The sequence below is a fragment of the Engystomops pustulosus genome, chromosome 4, assembly GCF_040894005.1.
Source record: "Engystomops pustulosus chromosome 4, aEngPut4.maternal, whole genome shotgun sequence".
Classification (NCBI taxonomy): domain Eukaryota; kingdom Metazoa; phylum Chordata; class Amphibia; order Anura; family Leptodactylidae; genus Engystomops; species Engystomops pustulosus.
Genome location: NC_092414.1, coordinates 162,932,779 through 162,956,492, shown reverse-complemented (window position 1 = coordinate 162,956,492; position 23,714 = coordinate 162,932,779). Strand labels below are relative to the sequence as shown.

Here is a 23,714-nt window from a genome sequence, read left to right as displayed (position 1 = left end):
TTTTCTATAAATCCACAGGCAGGCTGATGGACCCCAGCAGGAGTCAGCTGGACTCTGACTTTTCCCAGCAAGATACACCATGCCTCATTGTAGAAGACTCCCAGCCTGAAAGTTTGGGAACTGAAGATGATCTGGACCGTGCACGCTTTGGTCTGCTTGCACAGCACCTTCCACACCTGGAATCACAAGTAGAAAGCCCTGTCATGGTAGAGATTATGCTCCAATTTGTTTTATAGTAGGAATGATGTGTGGAGGGGGTGATTGTTGGCATAAAAACCTATTTTTGAAGCATTTCGCCCCTGCCAACCTGCAATCGATTGAGAAAGAGTTTATAGTTTTGCGTTGGTTTTCAAAAGCAATATATTTCATGTAGGTTTAAAGGGGTGGTCCAGGGGTTTAAAAACATGGCTACTTTTTTCCAGAACCATCTCCTCTTCTGACCGTCGGTAGTGTGTTTTTATTGTAACAAAACTACATTAATTTCTAGACACCTGAGCTGCAATACCAGCGCAAATCATGGTCAAGTGTGGTGCTGCTTTAGGAAGAAAGCAGTCATGTTTTTCAACCACCAGACAACCCCTTTAAAGGGAACCTGTCACCACATTTTTCACAAATGGAACAATTGGCAGATTCCTTTAGAGCCCTATTAACTGACTGACATCCTTCTTTTTTGATAAAAAATGGTTTCCCTCAGATGCCCACTGGTATCCAGGGATATCTCTAGCGAATAGAGGTGGACATGGCTTCCTCTGGCTGAATCCCGCAGCTCATCCCCATGCTTTCTCTTCATGCGACAGTAATGTCATGTGACCAGGGGGACATCATTACAGATCCTTTAGCTTCCTAATATTAAACTGAACACCAAGCACATATCTGAGCAGATGAAATCACAGAATGCATGCATGAGAGCAGGCATGCTGCTATTTCATGTGATCAGATATGTGCATGGTGTACAGCCTACTAATGTTAGGAGGCTAAAGGACCTGAGATGATGTCACCCTAGTAACATGACTGTAGGCCATGCCCCCAACTTGCTCTAGATACCCCTGGATGTGGTGACAGGTTCCCTTTAAGAGTGTTACCCACAACCAAGTTTGTTTTAACTGTATGCATGCAAAATGTACTGCACTGAACCAAAAAGAATGCACATGCATTAAGCACATTTGTTGGAACAAACTCGCTTCTTTGCAGGCGGCTAAAAGAGGTTGCCCAGAGGTTGAAAACAATTGTTGTTTTCTTCCTAAATCAGCCAAAATCATGACAAAGGGCACACATGAATCTTATGGTCTTGAGGCATCGAATAGTTATTGCATGCACCATGACAAAAATACTTAATTTTTTTACCTATGTTGTTTTTTGTTTTTTACCTCATAGGATTTTGTGCCTGTTAAACCCTCAATTGGGGTTAAAGAATGCATAGAAATAAGTGAACCTTCAAAAGAAAATAATCTGGGTAATGCCATCTGAGAGTTTCCTACACTGATTATTTTTTTCTTTAAATGTGGATCATATTGGTAATTGCTATGGTCTATACAATGTTCTCATCCTGAAGATTTTATTTTTATTATTGTAGGATAAGTAAAGGTTTTTGTTATGATATCTGAACTTGTTCATTTGATGACTTTTTCCTCCCATGCGTTTTGTACTTATGTCTGTGGTACGTAGTTTGTAGAGTAGTTCGGTCAAGTTGCCCACTGATCCAAGCAGTCATGGAGAACCTATGATAAGTTTATTCTTGGATCTCTTTAGAGTCCACAGAAATGTAAAGGATCCTTTTGCATCATCGTGGATGTGCAGCTATGTTTGACATATAAATAATAAACCCTAGCATGCTTGGCTGTTTCCAGAACACATGTACAAATCAATGGAGAGATCTTTGCCTGTGGTAAAACTGGGGCAGGGACATCCCTGTCATCAAGATAGGTGAGGGCTTCCTAGGTGAAAAGCACACATGTTGAGTAGAAATGAACAAATCATTCAAGATTCGCCTTTTTTTTTCAGCAGGCTGAAACCTATATTGAAAATTTTCATTTACAGAGCGCATCACACGACCTGTGAACTGCCATAACCCTCTCCTAGTGTCTAGACTGTAAGAGAGCCTGGAGTGATGTCAGAAGCATGTGACATACTTTCTACATCACTCTTCATGCTGCTAAGGATGCAGTCAGTAGGGGAGATTTTTCAGAAGAGACTAAAACTATTGTAGTTGCTCATGGCAACCAATCATAGCTCGCCTTTCGTTTTCCCACAGCAGATTATAACATGAAAGCTGAGCTCTGATTGGTTGCCATGAGCTATTAGTACAATTCTGCTCTGACATTTCTGATAAATCTCCCTAGTGTTCATACGTGTGTGTGTGTGTATATAACACAGCGGTGTGTGTTTGTTTACAGCAGTGCCCTGTCAGTGTTCCAATGTGTTTGCATAGCAGTGCCCAGTCAGTGTGTGTGTGTTTGCATAGCAGTGCCCAGTCAGTGTGTGTGTGTTTGCGTAGCAGTGAGTGTGTGTGTTTGCATAGCAGTGCCCAGTCAGTGTGTGTGTGTTTGCATAACAGTGCCCAGTCAGTGTGTGTGTGTTTGCATAGCAGTGCCCAGTCAGTGTGTGTGTGTTTGCATAGCAGTGCCCAGTCAGTGTGTGTGTGTTTGCATAGCAGTGCCCAGTCAGTGTGTGTGTGTTTGCATAGCAGTGCCCAGTCAGTGTGTGTGTGTGTGTGTGTGTGTGTGTTTGCATAGCAGTGCCCAGTCAGTGTGTGTGTGTGTTTGCATAGCAGTGCCCAGTCAGTGTGTTTGCATAGCAGTGCCCAGTCAGTGTGTGTGTGTTTGCATAGCAGTGCCCAGTCAGTGTGTGTGTGTGTTTGCATAGCAGTGCCCAGTCAGTGTGTGTGTGTGTTTGCATAGCAGTGCCCAGTCAGTGTGTGTGTGTGTTTGCATAGCAGTGCCCAGTCAGTGTGTGTGTGTTTGCATAGCAATGCCCAGTCAGTGTGCGTGTGTGTGTGTGTTTGCATAGCAGTGCCCAGTCAGTGTGTGTGTGTGTGTTTGCATAGCAGTGCCCAGTCAGTGTGTGTGTGTGTGTGTGTGTGTGTTTGCATAGCAGTGCCCAGTCAGTGTGCGTGTGTGTGTGTTTGCATAGCAGTGCCCAGTCAGTGTGCGTGTGTGTGTGTTTGCATAGCAGTGCCCAGTCAGTGTGCGTGTGTGTGTGTTTGCATAGCAGTGCCCAGTCAGTGTGCGTGTGTGTGTGTTTGCATAGCAGTGCCCAGTCAGTGTGCGTGTGTGTGTGTTTGCATAGCAGTGCCCAGTCAGTGTGCGTGTTTGTGTTTGCATAGCAGTGCCCAGTCAGTGTGCGTGTTTGTGTTTGCATAGCAGTGCCCAGTCAGTGTGCGTGTGTGTGTTTGCATAGCAGTGCCCAGTCAGTGTGTGTTTGCATAGCAGTGCCCAGTCAGTGTGTGTTTGCATAGCAGTGCCCAGTCAGTGTGTGTTTGCATAGCAGTGCCCAGTCAGTGTGTGTTTGCATAGCAGTGCCCAGTCAGTGTGTGTTTGCATAGCAGTGCCCAGTCAGTGTGTGTGTGTGTATAGCAGTGCCCAGTCAGTGTGTGTGTGTGTGTGTGTATAGCAGAACTTTGTGTGTAAATGTATGGATATGTTTTATATTTTTCCTTTTTTGGAAGACTAAATCTGGGTTGCGTCTGGGGTGTACCAAATCTACTAACCAGCAAATAGATTCTCATCTATAATGTTGGACATTTATAGTATTTTATAGCCTACACAAATCTGGCCCAAGTTGCAAGGTGGCTCACCTGGGGGGTCACTACCCCATCTAACCTCACACCGCTGTGAGTTATGCTCCTTAATTAAATTGTAGTCTTAGAACGTTGACCCAAACTTCTTATTGTCCTAAAAAGCTAAGGCAGAACCATCCAGAAGTCAGGGAAAAAACACTTCCATTTCCTGTGGGAGGTATCATAGCAGTTATAACAATGTCAATATCAATTTACATTATTTTTATTAAATGGCATGTAACTGAGATAAGAAACCTCTATTTACAGTTATATTCTTGGTTAGCTGGAAAGTCTCTTAAGGCTAATACAGTATTGCACATGCAGTTTTTAGTACAAGTATAAAATACAGACTGATATTTCTTCTTTTAATTTTTTTCTCAACCTGCCACATACACATTTTGTGTGATATCTCTAAATACTTACTTGATATACAGAACTACTCTTCCCTTATGCTTTGTGCCAAAGGAAAATGTGAAATGTATTTAAATGTAATTTTTCTTTTTATGTAGTGTCTATGGAAAAACTGCAAGCACCAAGCAGTGATCATGTTTTCAGCCAAATAATTGAGCGGATTCCTTGTCCAACAAACAGAATCAGGTATATTTGATTAATAATATTATTATGGGAATATTTGGACATTGAAATGGTCTAAAAGAGATACTGCCTTAAAGGAAGTCTACCATCAAAACCAAGGTTGTTACACTTTCTTCCCCTCCCCCTTCTCCCTTGGCACTACCCCTCAAAGTGCTTTTGCATACTGTAACAGCCTGTGAAGTGACAGCAACATGGGGCTCTGGTAATGACTCCTATAGCCCTTCTAGCTCAGTAGCATAATTTTAAAAGTTGATTTTAGAAGGAAGCAACAAATTTAAGATGGTTATCACAGTCACGGTGTCTGTGATCAGGTGGTGCGTATGAAAATCTTGGGGCATAACCGGTCCTAATAAAAGGTGGCCACGCAAGAAGTGTTATCCTTACCCAACCTGATATAGCCTTCTTATAGGCACCGGGGTACAGTAAACCAGTTTTGGCTTGGGGGCAGCCAGCCTTTTTTTCCCTCCCTCTTTTGGGTTGGAAATGTGAATAGATAGAAGAAACAGTGGGGCTGAACTTATCCCCTGCTCTGCCTCTGGATCAAACAGGCCACCCTCCCCAATGTGTTTTAATTTGGTCAAGATGTATTGACAGTGTTTTCATCTTGTGGAAACTTTTTTTTTTTTTTTAATTACTCTTACCCTTTATCTGTCACTCATAAAGTCAGCGGATGGAAGTCTCTATATGTTTAGTGTGGTAGGTAGGTCTGATGGCACCATTCGGCCTAGCACCAAGGAGCGTGATAAGATTTGTGGATCAGACGGGATTGGTCAAATATGAGTGACTTCAAGATTGTGGGTAAAAATTTCAAACGTGGAATTTAAAGGAACAGATATACTAAGAAGACCTTTGAAACCCAGTATATATTTAAGATCAATACTGATCACATCTCCTTAACCTGCTTGTTCACATCCTCAAGACCTTATTACTGTTTTTAACCTCTGCAGGGATATTGTACGGATGACACCAATATACTGGTGAGGTCTTGGCATTTCCATACGAGCATGGGATGTATAAATGAGTAGTAAGGAGATCTCCTGTTGAGTCCTATTTTAGGCTATTGGAGGTATTTCCATTTAACTCTTGCTTGCCCTGATGTGGACCCATTGGGGAGGGATGGGTAGATACAACCATTCCCTATATGATTTTGGATCTGATAACTATACAGGCAGTCCCGGGGTTACGTACAAGATGGGTTCTTTGGGTTTGTACTTAAGTTGAATTTGTTCGTAAGTCGGAACTGTATATTTTATAATTGTAGCTGCAGACAAATTTTTTTTGTCCCAGTGACAATTGGAGTTTCAACATTTTTTGCTGTAATGGGAACAAGGATTATGAATAAAACTTCATTACAGATACCTTACAGCTGATCATTTCTGCCTGGGACAATAGTAAAGTATCCAGAGAGCTTCACCAGAGGTCACAGTGGTCAGAGGGGTCTGTCTGTAACTAGGGGTCTTCTGTAAATTGGGTCTCCTTAAGTAGGGGACTACCTGTATTTATTTAGACTGCATTAAAATATTATTTAACACAACAAGGTGTTTTGCGAAGAATACAGTGGTGTATTATATCAGCCTTCCCACTACTATAGGGCGCAGCAGTCTGCATTCTTTCTTCCCTTTAAATAAAGTGCAACAAAAGTCTTGTTGCACAAAACAAAAGTATTGAAGTCTATGTGGAATGGAAGGTAACCAGAAGACTTGCATATTCTCAACAGGTAATTGGAGGTAATGGAGGACTGAAATGGAGAGGCGGTGCATCAGTAGTAGGACCTGCAATGGCGGCCGTTAAATTCAGAATGTGTGTTTGCTTCCAAATTATATATACACTGAGACAAATGGGAATGTTATTAGTCTGGAAACACATGGGGTAAAGAGTCATTATATTCTGATAGGAAGTATTAGAGAGATCCATAGTGACTGTGGCTATGGAAATGATTAGTTATTGCTGTTTTAAAAATGCAAAGGGGACATCGGGGATAAAAATGCAAAACTAACGTAAGTTCCTATAGTTGCCTGGTAATTGTAATGTTCATTATTTTATCCTGCATTTTCTAATCCAATTTGTTTCCATTATTCAGTGACTTCAACTGTGATGAAACTAATGACGATAAAGAAGCTGATGACTGCACTACACAGACCTTACAAGCTGAAGGTATCAATGCAAAGCAGGAGGAGGCCAGTGTCTCTTGTCCTTGGGGAAATCTCTTCTGCAGTATGTTTTTTGGATCAGTGTAAGGATTGAACACAAGGACAGGTTGACACAAGATGTTTCTCTTTTACCTTATTCCAGTTTACAAGCTGTAAAGGTGGGGAGAGTCATGTTGCCCTAAACTTATTTGAGCATTGAAAACATCTGAAGTAATGAACACCAGTTTTCAGTATCTTTGTGTAATCTTTTGAACCCATTACACCAGGGAGTATTTCCATTCTGTATACAGTTGTTGTCCCATTCTCGGATTAGCCAAAGTGCAGTAGAGAAGTAATGTTAAGGGTTAACCACCATTTCACATTATTTTTGATATTGGGAAGGGGGTGTTGTGAACATTTTTCTAATATACTTCCTCTAGAATTCTTCTAATAACACATAGCCCGGCCAGAGCATAGGGAGGGTTGTGGTACGGGGAAAGATAGATCTAGCCTTATCTTTCCTTTCCAGTACGGTACACTTGGCAATACGTCTATTCAAATGGATGGATGTATTGCCCAGTGAAATGCCTGTGGCTGTATGGTAGCCGTAATGAAACGGTAGCGTACGTGTAGCGTACAACCAAAAGAGGTCTTAGTTTGTAACAGACTAAGTTCCCCTTAGTTACAATGTTAATTCTACATTGCTGTGGAAAATCCGTCTACAGGATTGAAGATGGGTTTCTCTCTCCCCTCCTGTTGTTTAGACAAATGTGATTGTTAACCCTTCCTACTCTCTCCCTGGCTGTAGTATGCTATGCACATTATATTCAAACATCATGCTAAAAGCAAAGGGGTTAATCGTCCCACCTCAGAGTTGTTTACACACACAGGGAGATTAGATGTGAGCTCATCCATTGCCTCCCCCCCCCCCCCCCAAAAAAAAAGCAAAATTTGTTAATGCAGTATATTAGAAAAATGTTCCCCACATCCGCCCACACACAATATTAAAGGTGATCTCAAATGGTGGTTAACCACATGTCCAATATTTTCATAGTGTCAGAGAGTGAAAAATCCTTGTTTTTGTTCACAGGTTTATGTTGTTCTCAGCTTAGACATTGATAACATTGTATACAGTCTAGGCAATGCTATGTGATCTAAACACAGAAGCATCTTTCTAGTAATATATCATTTTCTAGCCCTTCTAATTCAGAGATCTGTATTAGCTGTGATGGTGAAAAATTATGACATAGTACAGTCCCACTATCTGACCTACAGACGACTCCTATTTACAGATTGACCTCCCTTTAGCCCCAGGTACTAATGATCAAATGTAAGAGTTTATTTAATGATTCTGCAATAAAGCTTTATTAATAGTTGTTCCCATGAAATGCGAATGATAGGTGATTTAAAAAAAAAATTAAATGGCCTGTAGTTTAAGACGTAAGATTGATCGTTTTTGTTATGGGCCATCTACACTTCAGAGCAGAGCATAATAATCTGGTATCATTCTTTATGCTTCATTTTCAGATTCTGGAACGTCACAACTGGCATTTGGTGTACTAGAACTATCCCAGAGCCAAGATTTTGAAGGCCAAAGCACGAGGGAGGATGATGGAATGGTTGTACAGAACGTATCAAACTCTGAACCTCAGACACTTGAATGTAACCAAGCAGGTATTGATGTAACGCTTGTCTCAGTAGTGTTTCCAATAGAAGCCACTTATAGAAATTCTTACTTTTCACCACTTTCTGAACAAAGTAAATTATGTATGATTATGGTATCTGCTGAAGTCTTTGATAACTCCCAATTAGGCGTTTGATATTAGAGACTCAAAGAAAATGAGAACTCTGTTTATATAGTCATCGTTGAAATTAGACATCGGCCCATCAAGTCCTACTGTCTTGGTCCAGAGGAAGGCAAAAAAACCCCTAAGATTGATGGCAATTGGTCCAAAGTAGGGAAAAATTCCTTCCCAAGCTCTATATGGCAGTCAGAGTAACTCTTTGGATCAGCATTAACTATTAACAAAATGTTTTTTTCCCTTTTAACCTTTGATATTTTTAAACTCTACTTTTTTTTTCCCTTGGTGATACAGTGCTGTAGTTGGAGCTTATTGTTTTGCAGCCGGCATGTGATCACATCAGCCAAGCAATCCTGTGGTGTGAACAGGCCTTTTAGCTTAGTGACTTCTCATAATTACATGTAGACCATGCAAGGGGAAAATTGTTAGTATATGGGATACAAGGATAACGACCATAAATGTTATTTCTCATGTACATCCGGCTGCATATAAATGTCTTTAATATGAAGTTAATGGTATAACTGTGTGGAGGTCGAGAACAGATCATAAAAGATCCAGCAGCAATGTTGGCCTTTGTGTTAAGTGCCCTTATTTAAATGCTTTATTACTGTATATTGATCATTTCATTAGGCTCATCCAGGTTTAACTGATACATAGTAATTAGAGATGAGCGAGCACTAAAATGCTCGGGTGCTCGTTACTCGAACCGAACATTTGCCGATGCTCGAGTGCTCGTTTCGAGTAACGAGCCCCATTGAAATCAATGGGAGACCCGAGCATTTTTCAGTAAAATTACAAACTGACCGAGCACAGTGAAATAACACAGTGCAGAACAGATTGCAGATGTTCGGGAACATCTGCGATCTGTTCCGGAGACACGCGTGCAGAACGGTGTTCTCCACAATAGTATTTGAAGAACAATATGTGTAGAGAACAACTTGCAGATGTTTGCAAACATCTGCAAGTTGTTCTTCACACATATTGTTCTTCAAATAATATTGCGGAGAACACCGTTCTGCACGCGTGTCTCCGGGACATCTGCGATCTGTTCCGGAGACACGCGTGCAGAACGGTGTTCTCCACAATAGTATTTGAAGAACAATATGTGTAGAGAACAACTTGCAGATGTTTGGAAACATCTGCAAGTTGTTCTTCACACATATTGTTCTTCAAATACTATTGCGGAGAACACCGTTCTGCACGCGTGTCTCCGGAACAGATCGCAGATGTCCCCGAACATCTGCAATCTATTCTGCACTGTGTTATTTCACTGTTTTCTTCAATTAAACGATTAAATTAAATGTTTTAATTGTATTTTTTTATTGTTCTTCCCTTCTTTTTTTTTAATTAAATGCTCGTTATCGAGCAGGGCAAATACTCGTCCGAGCAACGAGCCGGTCCGAGTATGCTAATACTCGACCGAGCATCAAGCTCGGACGAGTATACTCGCTCATCACTAATAGTAATGTAATTTCAATCTTAATTACTTCTTTTTCAGAATTCCTTAACACTGGTGCCCAGACTAGGCAAGAAGTGAGTTTGGAAAAGCAGAAAGTGATAGATGAGCCGAAACGGTACTTTAACATTCTTTTTTATATATACATGTGTTTGCCACAGTCACAGTGGCATGTGTATACAATCTTCTTATATTTGTTAGCCATGGTCTCCTTCCTTCTAAAATCATGCTAATGAGCCTGAAGGGCTCTGGGGTGGTTAGATTCACATAATGTTATACTGTCTTTTCCTCCTCCTTGATCCCTCAGCATTTGCCCTTCCCTCTCCCTTTCATCCCACACAATAAGGGGGTATGCTTCTAAACATTGAAGCTGCAGCACGGAGGGCTTCTGCCAACATCCCGAGAGCTCTTCTGGTTTAATTTTAAAAGTTGATTTTACAACTAACATTGCATAAATTAAAACTATAAAAAATTGTAAGAACATTTGAAAAAAATCTTATTAGGATTTTTTTTTCCATTTTTTTTTTTCTCTCAGCATCTGGTTCTCTTTGCCCCTCTCCACACTTCTTTACTAAACTGCTCATTTTGGCATGACCTAATAGAAATATACTAGAGGAAGCCCACTGTGTTGTCAGCACTACCCTGCGATCGCTGATGTGGGGGCAGAGGTGTCTAATGGGTTAGCACCCAGGAACAGGGCCTCTACAGCCCAGCAGCAGCAGGACGCAATGTTCTGAAGTCGTCTTCTGATGCAGCGCTGTAGAAAGGCGTTGCATCAGAAGTAGCCTTAATGACCACCGTAAAAAGCCTTTCTGTCATTAAATATGTGTTAAAATATTCGTCCAATTCTTAAAAGTTCAGAACAATAATAATAGATTGTTGGGGTTCTGTCACACAGCACGCCCACAAATCCACAGATCAGCTGTCAAAAGGTGTGACTGCTCCTTCACAGATGCACCATGGCTTGGTGTGTACTCTGTCCCAGTCAATTGGTCAGAGCTGCAATACCTAACATAGCCACTATACTACGCATGGCGCAATGCTTGATCAGTTATTAAAAAAAAAAAAGAGCGAGAGAGAGAAAGCAACCTCCGTAACTTCTAAATACTGAAAAAAGTGGTGCACGCAGCCTGAGATCCTGGTGTATAAGATGCCAGGTCCATACACAGCAAAAAAAGGTCACAGCATCCGATGTAGTGAGGAAGGCGATAAACCTTTATTCACACAAGCACAAAACAAGCAGGAACGTTTCGATTTACTATGAATCTTTGCCAGGCTTGAGAAAGATTCATGACGAATCGAAACTAGCTGCTTGTTTTGTGCTTGTGTGAATAAAGGTTTATCGCCTTCCTCACTACATCGGATGTTGTGGCCTTCTCTTACTTTGATCATTATATGCATGCTGCCGGATACCCACGGATCACATAATGAGGAGCCATTACAAGGCGTTTTCTTTTGTAAATTAAGAAATGTGTCTTTCAGACAACAGGAGGAGGTATGTGTTAAGCAGACTTCTGACATCCCAAATGAAGAAAAAAAGAGCACAGACGTGAAGCCCGACTCTGATGAGAGAGACACTCCGGCCAAGGTGGGGCCCGATGCAGAGGAGGAAGAAATGGACACCTCGCAGCTTGTCTCTAGTCAGGAAGACCTGTTTGGGCAGTCCAGTAATGCAGGTAAGCGAATGGGAATAACATTGCTGATAAACCGCCCATTGTCAGTGGGAAAGAGGTGGGAAAAGCTATGAGATGAGTCTGGTGGGGGGAACATAAGTTTAGACGCCATTTGCTTGGACCCCCGTGGTAAATAGAACCGTAATTTTATGGCATCGGATTCAAGATGAGACTCGTCTTTCTTATTGCATGAAGATTGTGGTTCTGGATGCTATAAAACCAGAAATGGAAAGAGACTTTTATCTTGGAACGTTATCTGCACCTTGCATTATCACCTATAGGGGAGATGTATCATATGCTGCCCCACACTCACGTGACAAGTCCTTTCTATTATTTCATGGCTTGTATGCCAGTAAGTTGGCCTGATAAATGTTCCCTTATGTATTTAAGGGATATCTCTGATTCTTAAAGAGAACCCGTCATGCAAAATTACCCCCCTAAACTAAATATATTTTCATAAACTGCCATTAGAGAGCATTGCCTCTATCCCTTCATTGTCCCTCTACATGCCTGTAAACCTAAGCAATGAGGTCCTAAAGCTGTATGCAAATGACCTGTGAAATGTCCAATGAAGCATTAGCATATTCAAGCTGTCCACTCTATTCATGAGTGGGAGGCACAGCCACACCCCTAGTGCTTGACTGACAGCCTGTATAATGATGTGAGGCTGTATAATGATGTGCTTCCTGGTGCTGGTGGCCACGCCCCCTGCAGCCTGTGTGTGTGTATAGGAGAGATACAGCAGCTCCAGGCAGCCATGTTACAGCAGAACATGTCAGATTCATGTGTAGCTGCTGTCTGTGTCTCTCACCTGTATATTAGGAGGATGCAGCATGTCAGCAGATGCAGCGCACACACTAGCCATGCTTTACTATACATTACACACAGACGTGAGCAGGGGGAGGAGAGGGGAGGGGGAACAAGGCTGACATCACTGCCTCTGACCATGTGACCAGCCTCATTTACATGATAAAGAATAGATGATTTTACAATGAATAATGTATGAAATAACTAGATAAAGGCTGGGATGGGATCCTTGTGAGCTGCTCCAACAGGTAGTAGTGACAGGACTAGTGACACAGACCTGATGACAGGTGTCCTTTAAGGACAGGACCAAAATCCAATCCAAAATGAAAATATGAATAATTTGCGCCCCATTTCCTATACCTTGTATGATAGAATTGGAGAGGAAATGTATATTAGGATGTGGATTGTTAACCACCATGTTTCGTCTATGTAATATATTGTTGTGGTCCAATATAGGAAGCTATATGTTACTTTTGTTGGAAATACAAACTCCAATACCTCCTGAAATATATTGGAGTATATATACATATATATATAGTAGTATGGCAGTTGTGAAGGAGGTCATATTCTACCAAAAAGCATGTTTCTAGGTACTATAGAGAACACAATATATATCTGAAGTGAACCTCCCCCTTTGGCCTCTAATAGTGACTCCTGTTCCTCATTTTCACGTGACTTCAGAGATTGACATGTCAATCTTGCGCCGTGCATCGCTATGGAGAGGGGTCACCACTCCTCCTCTCAATTGCAGCGAACGTTTGCCTGCTAGGGCATACATTCATGTAAATGTAGTTTAAGGCGAAGCTTGATTGCACTTTCAAACACACATACGCTTACCTATAATTAAATATATATATTGTACAGAGCGGTACGGTGCTGCACCGTATCCGTCCGTGCTCCCATTGCCGGCCTATGGGGAACGAATGCACGGTCGTGAGAATTATAGCCTTAGGCTTTTCAGAAAGGGTTGTACGCTATTTTAGCTCAAATTGCTGCATTAAGGAGTTAAATGTACCACATCACATCATGTTCTATGTAAATCTGATAAACATAAAGCTGATAAACATAAAGGTCTCTTGAAACAGTACAGCTTTTTTTTTTTCTTCTCCTATATTGTTTTTTTATGTTAATATAAGATAATTGTTTGCTTACAGTAATGTCCATGCTACTGTGTTATTGTGTTATTGTTAAAGGAAATCTACCATTTGCTTTTATGCATTGTGAACCAAACCTACCTTGGGAATGTTGTAGCTCAAAAAACAATCATAAATCTCAGGACCTTGGGAAAGCTGGGTGCAGGCTGGCAGCGGTACATAAACGCATTACTTCCACATACACAGGAGCTGCCTGAAATGTCTACACTGGATTAATCAACCTGAGCTGGTTGACTTGTACACAGCAGCTGCGGGATGGTGCAGTGATTGATTATTTCTGCTTGTCAGGGAGAACACCGTGAATATGGTGTTGTAGGCTTATGCTAGGCAGGACTGGGTGGAGCAGTGCATAATTGGGGTGATAAGAAAGCGCCAAGGTAGCCACAGGAGCGACAGAGCCTCATTATCCTAATTTTATAATTGTTTTTTCCGCAAAACCTCTCAGAACAGGGATTAAACAAGATATGCTTGTGCATCAATGTAGCTACAGCATTCTCAAGGTATGTTTGCTTCATAATTCATGAAATCAAATGGTAGATTTTCTAGTAAATACTATTAGAAATCCAAGCAATGTTATTAAAATGGCATTCATTTTTAATAACTCTTATTATCTAGGTGAAAACGGTAAGTGAAAGCTCCATATGATTACTGGTGGCTGCATGTGGTATTGCAGTTCAAAGAGCGTGCATTTATTCATCTCTGATACTTTGGTTTCTGAAGCTTTGCTCCAGCCTCTGTGGTTATGAAAATGCTTGACCAAGCCCCTAGTTTACTATGTGTTTTGTGTATATATCGTTTTCTAGAAATAGAAGCTCATATCAGTCCTATTGCAAGCAAGATTGTATCTACACCAGCTGACACCCTGCGCCTCCTACAGTTCTCCGGACAGGCAATCCCTGCACCTGTAAATGAGCCGGAGTAAGTATGTGGGCTTCCTAATTTAATACCTGAGGTATTAAATTATTATTATATTTTGTGTTCCTATTGCAGCATTGACACATTGGTTTAAAAAAAAAAAAAAAAACTTTTCTTCAGCCATGTTCATACAAAGTACTTGAATTGAATTGGGGGTTACCCCTACCCCAATACATATACGTTCAGGGAGTAGTAATTCCAGATGTGCTTGAATTGCATTTCCAAAACACGGTTCAAGAGCATCTTGTGAATGCAGCCTTCCAGGTTGGTTACGTTGTACTAGACTTCATACTATTTGGATTACATCTTGCTGCAGCTACAAGTCTTTCATCTTCAAGTCATATAATCCAAAAAAAAGTCTAAATCGTAACAAAAAGCCCACATATATAACATCACCGCATCCGTAACGACCTGTAGAATTGAAAAAAATCATTATCGAACCCACTTGTTGAACACCGTAAAAAAAAGTTAACCCACCAGAAATTGTTTTTTTTTTTTTTTACCTATTTCATGCCACAAAAAATGCAAAAAAAAGTGAAAAAAAAAACGTGTACAGACAGTCCCCGGGTTATTTACAGGATAGGTTCTGTAGGTTTGTTCAGTTGAATTTGTATATAAGTTGCAACTGTATATTTTATAATTGTAGCCCCAGACAGAACTTTTTTGTGCCTCTGTGACAATTGGGTTTTTAATGTTAGATTTTTAATGTTGGATTGTCATAAGAACCAGGATTAACAATAAAGCTTATTGCAGACACCTTTAATAACTCTTACAGCTGTTTATTGTAGCCTAGAGCTAAAGTACAGCTTTACAGCATGTAAAAATGTTATGCCACTTGGAGGACGGCGATTCTAAAAATGATAGATTTTTTTTCCCCACACTAGGTATCCCCATAATCGTATTGACCAATAGAATTAAGATAACATGATTATTAGGCTATACGGCGAACACCAACAAAATAAATAAATAAAAAAGGGTTCAAAACTATGGGGGGAAAAAATTCCTAGAACACATATAAAAATAAACAAGTAAAATTGTACATTTTAAAAAAATGTTGCCACATCCCAAAATATCCTATGAAAAATACAATCAATTTTTATTGAAGGGGTTAAGGGGTTAAGTGTTTTCTTGTGCTGTACTATGTTTTTATAGAAATGTAGGGTAACCAATGTCTTTGTATTCTCCTCCCCTTGTGTAGTGTTTCCTCAGACCCTGTGTCTCTTTCCCCTGAAGCTATCAAGCCTACCCCTATCATCCTGCCCACCTCGCCCACAGAGCAGGAGAAAGAAGGTATCTTCTGATTCTGATAAGTGTTCCTGACCGTACATGATCACTTTCAGCTGTGTGTCTGCCACTTGATGATAATTTTATGGTTTACACATTCTCCTTACGCAATTCTATTTTTAATATAGTTGTAGACATGGAAGTAGCTGCTCCTTCAAGTAATTTGGTGGAGAATAGGAGGCCGGAGGACACCACAGAACCAAAAAACGATCCTTGTTTAGTTGTACCTCAAGTATCAACACCAGTGTGCCAAAACACTCCAGCATTTGTGCCAGGATCATTTGTGGTACCTTCACAGCCAGATTTTTCTCACGTAAGTAATATATACTGGATGTGCTTTCTCTCTACAAATCGGAAATACCGTATATGCTCGTGTATAAGCCGAGTTTTTCAGCACAAAAAATGTGCTGAAAAACGTCCCCTCGGCTAATACACGAGTCTATTACAAAAACCATTTACCCACTTAAAAAAAATAAACTTATATACTCACTCTCCGATGTCAGCGCGGCTCCCCGATGTCCCCAATGTCAGCGTGTTTCGTCTTCTTTCTTCTCCGCGACTCCTCTTCTCTCTTCTTTCTTCCGGCATGGACGCAGCCATGTTTTCTTCGTGGCCGCGCATACTATGACGTCAGCAGCGGCCGACGAAAAGAAGAAAACATGGCCGCGTCCATGCCGGAAGAGAGAAGAGGAGCCGCAGAGAAGAAAGAAGACGGAACACGCTGACATTGGGGACATCGGTAAGCCACGCTGACATCGGAGGGTGAGTATATAAGTTTATTTTTTTAAGGGCTGTGGGGGCAGGCTACTGTATACTACTAGGGGATGCTGTATACTACATGGGGGCTGGCAGGCTGTATACTACATGGGGGCTGGCAGGCTGTATACTACTGGGGGGGGGGGGGTTGACCAATGCATTTCCCACCCTCGGCTTATACTCGAGCCAGTAGTTTTTCCCAGTTTTTGGTGGTAAAATTAGGGGTCTCGGCTTATACTCGGGTCGGCTTATACTCTAGTATACACGGTATGTCAAAAAGGGGTAAAAAATGTGCAAGGGGTAGAGATGGCAGATTTTCATAGCAGCTGTTTCATACAACAGAGTAATGTGCAGTCTTCATCTGCTGCTCTATTCAAATAGGGCGTCATGGACCCATTTTTTTGTGATAGGTTGGTTTTGAACCTCCATCAATTCGACACTGATCACCTGTGGTGTGGATTGGTGATCATTTACAACCTTCATTCCACAGCTTTAGGGTGATGCCACACGTCACGTTTTTGGACATTTTTAAAGCATGCATTTTGAGTCTGTTTTAAAAAGGAAGCATTTTTGAGTGTTTATCATGCGTTTGGCTGCTATGAACCTGTTTGTCTTAATTTCTAGAAGGGTAGGCAGCTTTGAAACGGATTAAAACCAGCCAAACACATGGTAAACCTTCAAAAACGCATTCGTTTTAAAAGCGCTTGCGGACTGAAAATGCATGCTTTAAAATGGTCCATAAACGTGACACATGGCATCGCGCTCAGAGAGTTTACAATGTTCTACCCAGTAAAACCCAAATTTTTTTTTTTCCATTTCTACTGCATTGGAGATGATATTCCATTGCGAGACATTTTCATCGTGTATACAGAATATCATTTATAGATCAGGCTTGATTTAGTAAATGTCCTCATAATATCCTTACACAGAATATGGTTCTGTACATTGAGTTGTGACAAAGATCTCCCGATTATTTTTCAGGATGTGTTTATACCAACTCCAAGCCTTGAAGACTCTGTTACCAGAGAGCAAAGCGACCAACTGCAGTTCCCTAAAGGTTCTGAAAGTCCCGGAGGTCCTAGTGGGAAGTCCGAAACCTATGAAATCAACACAAGATTGTCCCATGAAAATGCAGAAGAAGAATGTAATCTAATGTTGTCTACAAGTGAACTTATGGAAACGGACAGCTCACACGCAAAAGATATTAGTGGAGCGACACAAATTGAAGAGGATGAAAGTGAAGCTCCTCTTTCTATAAGAGACAGTAATCTACCAGCAGATTTGTGCCAAGAAAGCCAAGGTAGTGTACATACTTCACAGTTTAATGCTTCGGCTCATGAAGATCCTCAAACGAAAAGTGAACAAAGTGCCATTTCTGACATCAGTTTTAATGACAATAAAGATTGTGTTGGCCAAACTAACGATGCTGGTAGTCAGAATGTATTGATGCCATCTTTAAGTTCAGAAGCGTCGTTAAGCATTTTAGATCAGGAGGTCTCTGAGCAAAAGTTAGATTCTACTGTTGAGAGTCTTTCTGGGGACGTTGATGAAGTTCCTGAGACTCCTAATGATGATAATGAAGCTATAGAAGTCGATCACCAGAAAGATGCTCTCAATCTCGCTCTTTCAGAGACTCAGCATCCTTGTCCGGATGATGCAGAGCCTGAGGAAGCCATGGAGGTGGAGCTGAGTGCAGATTCTCAAGATGTTGAAAGAAAACTCGATTATAAGACTGCTGAAGATCAACAACCAGAAAATAAATGTGATGATGTAAAGCACATAAAGTCTGTGCCTTGTGTGTTGCCTTTACCTTCTGATGTACCTCTGCTACATGGAAACAATGAATGTGACAACTCTGCTCCTGCCGACGGGGGATTGGAGGTTGGACCCCAAAGTTTCCAAAAGCATGTAAGTGAAGTGCCGAAAGCCAGTCCTGTTGAAGTATTAGAGAAGCCAAAGCAAATCTGTGAGGTAGACAATATAAAAAGTGAAGCAGAAGACACTACAGACGAATGTAATAAGTTATTAAATTCCCCGGTTCCAAAACTTCCTGCCTCGCCGTTGGCTCCAATTACAAATCGAGAGCTTGGAGAAAGTGAAAATGAAGAGCGCTCTGTGCCTGAAACTCCAGAGTTTGCAAAACTAATAGACCAAGAGTCGAATTTGACCAAAAAGGATACAAAATCACAGGACTGTATCCTGCCCAGGGATTCAGGTGGCGGTGTTATGGAAGACTTAACCCAAAAATATCCAGACCCGCTAGAAAAACCAGATCATATTGAAAAGCAAGAGGATAAAGTTATCAGTGGGTTGTTTGTAGAACAGACTAACAACCCATGTAGCCCTGTAGACATAGTAGAAGATGCACCAGATAGAAGAGAGTCCAATCCCTTGTCTAAAGATGTCCCTGACTCCATAAAAAATGTACAATTTAATTTTCCTGCAATACAACATAACATAGCCCCTGCAAATGATCAAGAAAACCCATCTAATGCTACATTACTGGACCGGTACACTGACTTAAATGCAGAGAAGCTTAATGTGACGAGACCCCCGAACACAGAGCTGGTTTCAGAAGCTGACCTCAAAGAACATCGGAAAGAGTCGCAGGAGAAACTTGAATTGACATCTCCTCAGAAAACAACAGTGTTTAATAAAAGTGTAGATGATGCATCCATTGCTTCTTGTGAAGATGAGGCTCAAGGAGCGGATTCAGAATTCCAAGAGAAAACTGAGCAGTCCGCTCGTAGTCTATGTGAAAGCTCTAGTGGTAAGTCATGGCTAGACTGTCCCACTTTTTTTTTTATCAAAGATTTTATTGGCAAATGCGAATAAGATATGCATGGTAGATGATTGATAAAAATACAGGACATTAAGATTAAAACTAGAGCACAAAAGCGCAGCATAAAGTCACATTCTAGGCAGTTAAATATAATATGCATGTACGAATTACAGACTTAGGTCAGTGAAAACACGCACAGAATCCTGCAGTGGAACCTGCATATCACGTGTTAAGGTCTGGAAGGATCAGTGTTACGGGCTCTTGGAGAACAGTTTGCTCGCTCTATTTCAACCGGAGTGTCCACTGGCCTGTTGAGTAGCATACAAAAGATGCCTGTTGTAGTAGGCAGAAGTTCAGATGCTTGCATAGCCTCAGGGAACCCCTGTACCCTGATGTTGTTTCTTCTATTACAGTTCTCCAGGTTGTCCATTTTAGAAGGGCTTGTTGGTGGGCAGCGTGATTGGGGTCGCTTGCAGGTTAAGAAGAGTCTCCCTCATTGCAGAAGGGGCACTTGGCCCAGGGCCTGTGGCTAGGTGTTTCTGAGATCAGCATCTAAATCCACTTTCGTAGAAAGGAGAGCAAATAAGACCTGGAGCTCTGGGTGCCTCCTTCTTCTGGCAACATCAGAAGAAGGGGGTAGAAGTCTGTGGGCAGAGTGGAGGTTGACAGGGTGGAGGTGGATAAGCCCTGTGGGGCCCCTTAAATGGGCAGTAGCAGATGCAGCCTCAATGTGAGGGTACTTGGATGGGGGGCTGGAAGCTCCTCTTTTTTCACCAATTGGGGTGGGAGCTCACGTCCCCTTGGGCAAGTGGCTACAGGAGTGGGGTGGTGGACTCGCCTGGCAGCAGGCTTCTCTGTACCATGTAATGGCGCTCCTGCGCACATGGTCCCTGAGGGGCGTCCAGAGTCAGTGCGTGATGTCGAAACCCAGCCTGCGGAGCAGAGTTCCCTTGGTCCAGGGCTTTGCCCAGCAGGGATAGCAAGGCAGGGGGTGAGAGCTGTCTGGTATTTGGCACCTTTGGACGTTTGGGTGCCGCTTCGGGCTTGTATGATGACCATCCGCCAGGAGGAGAGACTGAGGGCCGTGCTGCTGTCAGGCCAGCACAGGTGGAGGAAAGGAGGGAGAGATGGCTGACTTCCCGTGGAGACTACTAGGCGTAGATTTCCACATCCGACTGCATATAGTTGTCCTGTGTGCTGCGGCACTGAACGGAGCTCTGCTCACAAACGTTCAATTGCCATGACGGTCAGGCCACGTGCCATAAAATCCTTTTTAATAAAGCGCCAGCAAATCTCATTATGTGCCCTCACCTCAATTTTTCTCCCCGTAAAGTAATAAAAGCCCTGAATGTTTAAGATGATGGGACCCAATGACACCCAAAAGGCCTAGTTCACCATCGTTGGTTTGGCTGGGCTTTTTCGAAGGTGAATGTAATTGTCCATTGTCTATAAAATAATTAAATAAATGCAATGTTGGTGGATGACTTTGATGGCTTTCTGTCTTGCTAGAAACACCATTCCATTTTACCCTGCCAAAGGAAGGGGACTTAATTCAGCCGATAAGCAGTGTTACACCTCCTATGATTGGCCAGTTGAAAAGGGGGCCACGAAGACATAGTACCCCAATAGGTAAGATGGTTATTTTAATGCACATGTAATTGGAGGATCCATGGCCTGTATAAAGAGGACCTGTAACCTGTAAAAACAGCACTAGGAGCTGCTTACTAAAGTAAGCAACTCCTAGTAACTACAACAGAAACCTCCAATAACGATAGCAGACACTGCCGCACTGTTCAACAGAAAACATCGGACCGCGCTGTAAGTGGTTGGTCATATTCATGAGGGGGGCAGTCTGAGGCTCTGCTTCAAAGGCAGTCACCGCCCCTAGCCCTGACCCCTCAGGGTCATGAATAAGCCCGACCACTTACAGCTCGGTTTCTAATGTACAGCACGAAAGTGTCTGTTCGTGTTATCAGAGGTTTCCTAGAAGTGTAACACTGTTGCATCACTAGGAGCTGCTTACTTTGGTGCCATTTTTACAGGGGACCTTTGCTTTTTAAATCAAAGGATTATCTCTTAAGGTACATCCTTTATGCTGAGGATAAGCCTTACTTACGTATTTCCGCTATTTCAGTGGTTGGAGGCTGTCCAGACAGCACGCTGGCGACCAGTGATGTCACATCTGAGAGCAATGTAGCGACCAACGACGTTACGGTGGAGAGCGCCATGGTAACCACTGACGTGTCTGAGGAAAGTGACCGCGGGAATTCTGGCTCTGCCTCCGATGCTGATGGGAAGCTGTGTCTCCGAATGAAACTTATTACACCTGTACATGAGGAGAGCCAGGGTGCTCCACAGTTTAGTTTGGAAAGTAAGAATACAACACTGTAAAATGTCAGAAGGACAATGACTAGATGGGGGCAATATAAAAAAAAGTGACTCGGATGAGTGGCAAATGAGAATTTATTTGAAAAAAATTTAAAATCATGGGGGCAATATCTGCTGTTACATTATCCTGTTTTTGATGTGATAGCTGATTATTTCCATCTTTTCTTCCATTCTCAGAACCTCCTGTTGCTGAGAAAACCAATGGAACAAGCACTGCGGATGGGGGCACAGCCAGGTAACAATTCTAGCTGCTATATGGAGTTGTTCTTCTGCTAATAGCTTTGGTTATTTTTGGATTATTTGCATAAAAGGGTAGACAATAGCAGCAATGGACATGGTGTATGACATGACTTCTACATACATAGACAGCCTATTGATAATAATAATAATAATCTTTATTTATATAGCGCCATCAAATTCCGTAGCGCTTTACATATCATATAAAAATATAATATTACATTTCAGAGTACAAACAGTCACATGGAACAGTATGAGTGAGATAGACACCATTGCTGCTCTCTCTGTTTTTACTCTTGTCATACACGTTGTTACTGATCTCCTAAAGGGAAAAAATTGAAAAACTAATAACATGGTATTGATAAAGCTATAGTCGTGTAGAATGCAGGACAGCTCCTTTTCTCTTGTTCAAGCCAGTGTTTGCAATAGAATGAAACCTTATTTCTTCTCTAGCACCGAGAACTCCCCATCTGTGTTCTTACGGGTTTGTGAAGTACATCGTGAAGAAGAGTCAAGAAGTCATCAGTTACCCACTACACCAGTCAGGTATATATCAAAAAACTAGTATAAGTTTATCACTTAAAAAATCTTCTACAGTGTTTATTTCTGGAAAATATTTGATCATAAATATACCAAGGGTGTATGGAGAGGGATCACGGGCCTTGTCCTCTCTTTACAGGGTAGGTGCCTGCTGTATTATACACCACACATCTGCCTTTAACTTTCCAGTACCAATAGCAAAGTTTGGCCGACTGCAGACAATCGTTTTCAGCCCGTGAAATGGACCCTTATGTTGGTTCAACATACAGAAATATTATGCGGTCAAATCATGACAACATCAGGGGGCCCAGATGAGTTTCCATTATAGTCATTATGTCCAGATTGCCATTACTTTGCCATTTATTTAAAAAAAAAACTAAAATGTTTGTAATGTTCCTAAAATATTATAAATGTATTGCAATCGGAATGTGGAAATTAAAAAAAAAAAACAATAGCCTAACAGGGCCTCATTCCGAATGGGCTAAAGAATATAGTGATGGCACCTGTGTGATTAAATCTAGGTCTGTATAGATTCGCTCCTTATTGGGTTTCCGTATGATCCATCATGAATCTGAAATCTCTGGTCGGTGTAGACTGTAGAACTGATAATATCCCACATTGCAGGGGAAGTCCATTCCAGTTCTCCAGCAAAGAAAAAGATGGAACATCTATTGCTTCACAAAACATGAAAGAAATCTGCAGTGAACAGGTCACAGATCAGCGCTCTGTCCCAGAAAGCTCTGTCCAGGACTTGTCCTGTGGTCCAGAGCCCATGGAAACAGAGCATTATGTGGAGGAAAACCAACAAGATTGTAGAAAAGAGGAAGAGAGAGACCGGAAAAAGACGCCTGTTCCATCGTCCTCCCAACAGTCCAACTCTGAGGAACATTTATCTTTAGACTGTAGAAATAAAGAAGTTCAAACTGTGAATGTATCGGAACGTCAAGCCGTGGTGGTGTCCTCCTCAACCCAGACAGACATTGTGTCCAGTCAGACCGCAAAGGATGGGGGAGGGTCCAGTCTACAACATCATCAAGATGGGAACCCGAAAGAAAAATCAGAAAAACAGGGACATGAAGATGACACAGAATCTGTGCACAGTCAGGTAACTGTAGTATGTGAGAACCATGTAAATTGCTGTATGCAAATTACTGTATGAGCCCAGTTTTTCAGCACTTGGCTTATATTTAGGTATATAGAAATAATAGACTTCTGTTCCAGTCAATAGGTTTTTCTCGGTTTTTTTTGTGAAAATTAGGTGTCTCTGCTTATATTTAAGTATATACGGTACCTCCTGCTATATATAGGTGAATTTGCCACCATAACCAGGGATCTGCTGGCAACATGTTATAGAGCAGGAGAAGCTGAGTTTAGTATAAGAAGTCATTTATTTCTTGCTCTCTTCTGTTTCTATAATTATTT

The 23,714-nt window shown here is 41.7% G+C and overlaps 1 protein-coding gene across 4 annotated transcripts in view; it reads left to right on the top strand.

The window, feature by feature from the left end:
* TP53BP1 (tumor protein p53 binding protein 1) overlaps positions 1 to 23,714 on the top strand; it is a 54,428-nt gene that overhangs the window by 19,270 nt on the left and 11,444 nt on the right. For all 4 annotated transcript variants that reach the window (XM_072148367.1, XM_072148366.1, XM_072148365.1 and 1 more), the window contains exons 2-17: positions 19 to 206; positions 1,375 to 1,453; positions 4,285 to 4,372; positions 6,450 to 6,523; positions 8,026 to 8,172; positions 9,799 to 9,874; positions 11,239 to 11,432; positions 14,194 to 14,308; positions 15,504 to 15,595; positions 15,718 to 15,902; positions 17,327 to 19,115; positions 20,637 to 20,756; positions 21,262 to 21,498; positions 21,693 to 21,750; positions 22,206 to 22,298; positions 22,917 to 23,397. In XM_072148367.1, the coding sequence (XP_072004468.1) occupies positions 27 to 206; positions 1,375 to 1,453; positions 4,285 to 4,372; positions 6,450 to 6,523; positions 8,026 to 8,172; positions 9,799 to 9,874; positions 11,239 to 11,432; positions 14,194 to 14,308; positions 15,504 to 15,595; positions 15,718 to 15,902; positions 17,327 to 19,115; positions 20,637 to 20,756; positions 21,262 to 21,498; positions 21,693 to 21,750; positions 22,206 to 22,298; positions 22,917 to 23,397 (4,008 nt within the window). In that variant the 5' untranslated portion in view covers positions 19 to 26. The remainder of the gene's footprint in view (positions 1 to 18; positions 207 to 1,374; positions 1,454 to 4,284; positions 4,373 to 6,449; positions 6,524 to 8,025; positions 8,173 to 9,798; positions 9,875 to 11,238; positions 11,433 to 14,193; positions 14,309 to 15,503; positions 15,596 to 15,717; positions 15,903 to 17,326; positions 19,116 to 20,636; positions 20,757 to 21,261; positions 21,499 to 21,692; positions 21,751 to 22,205; positions 22,299 to 22,916; positions 23,398 to 23,714) is intronic.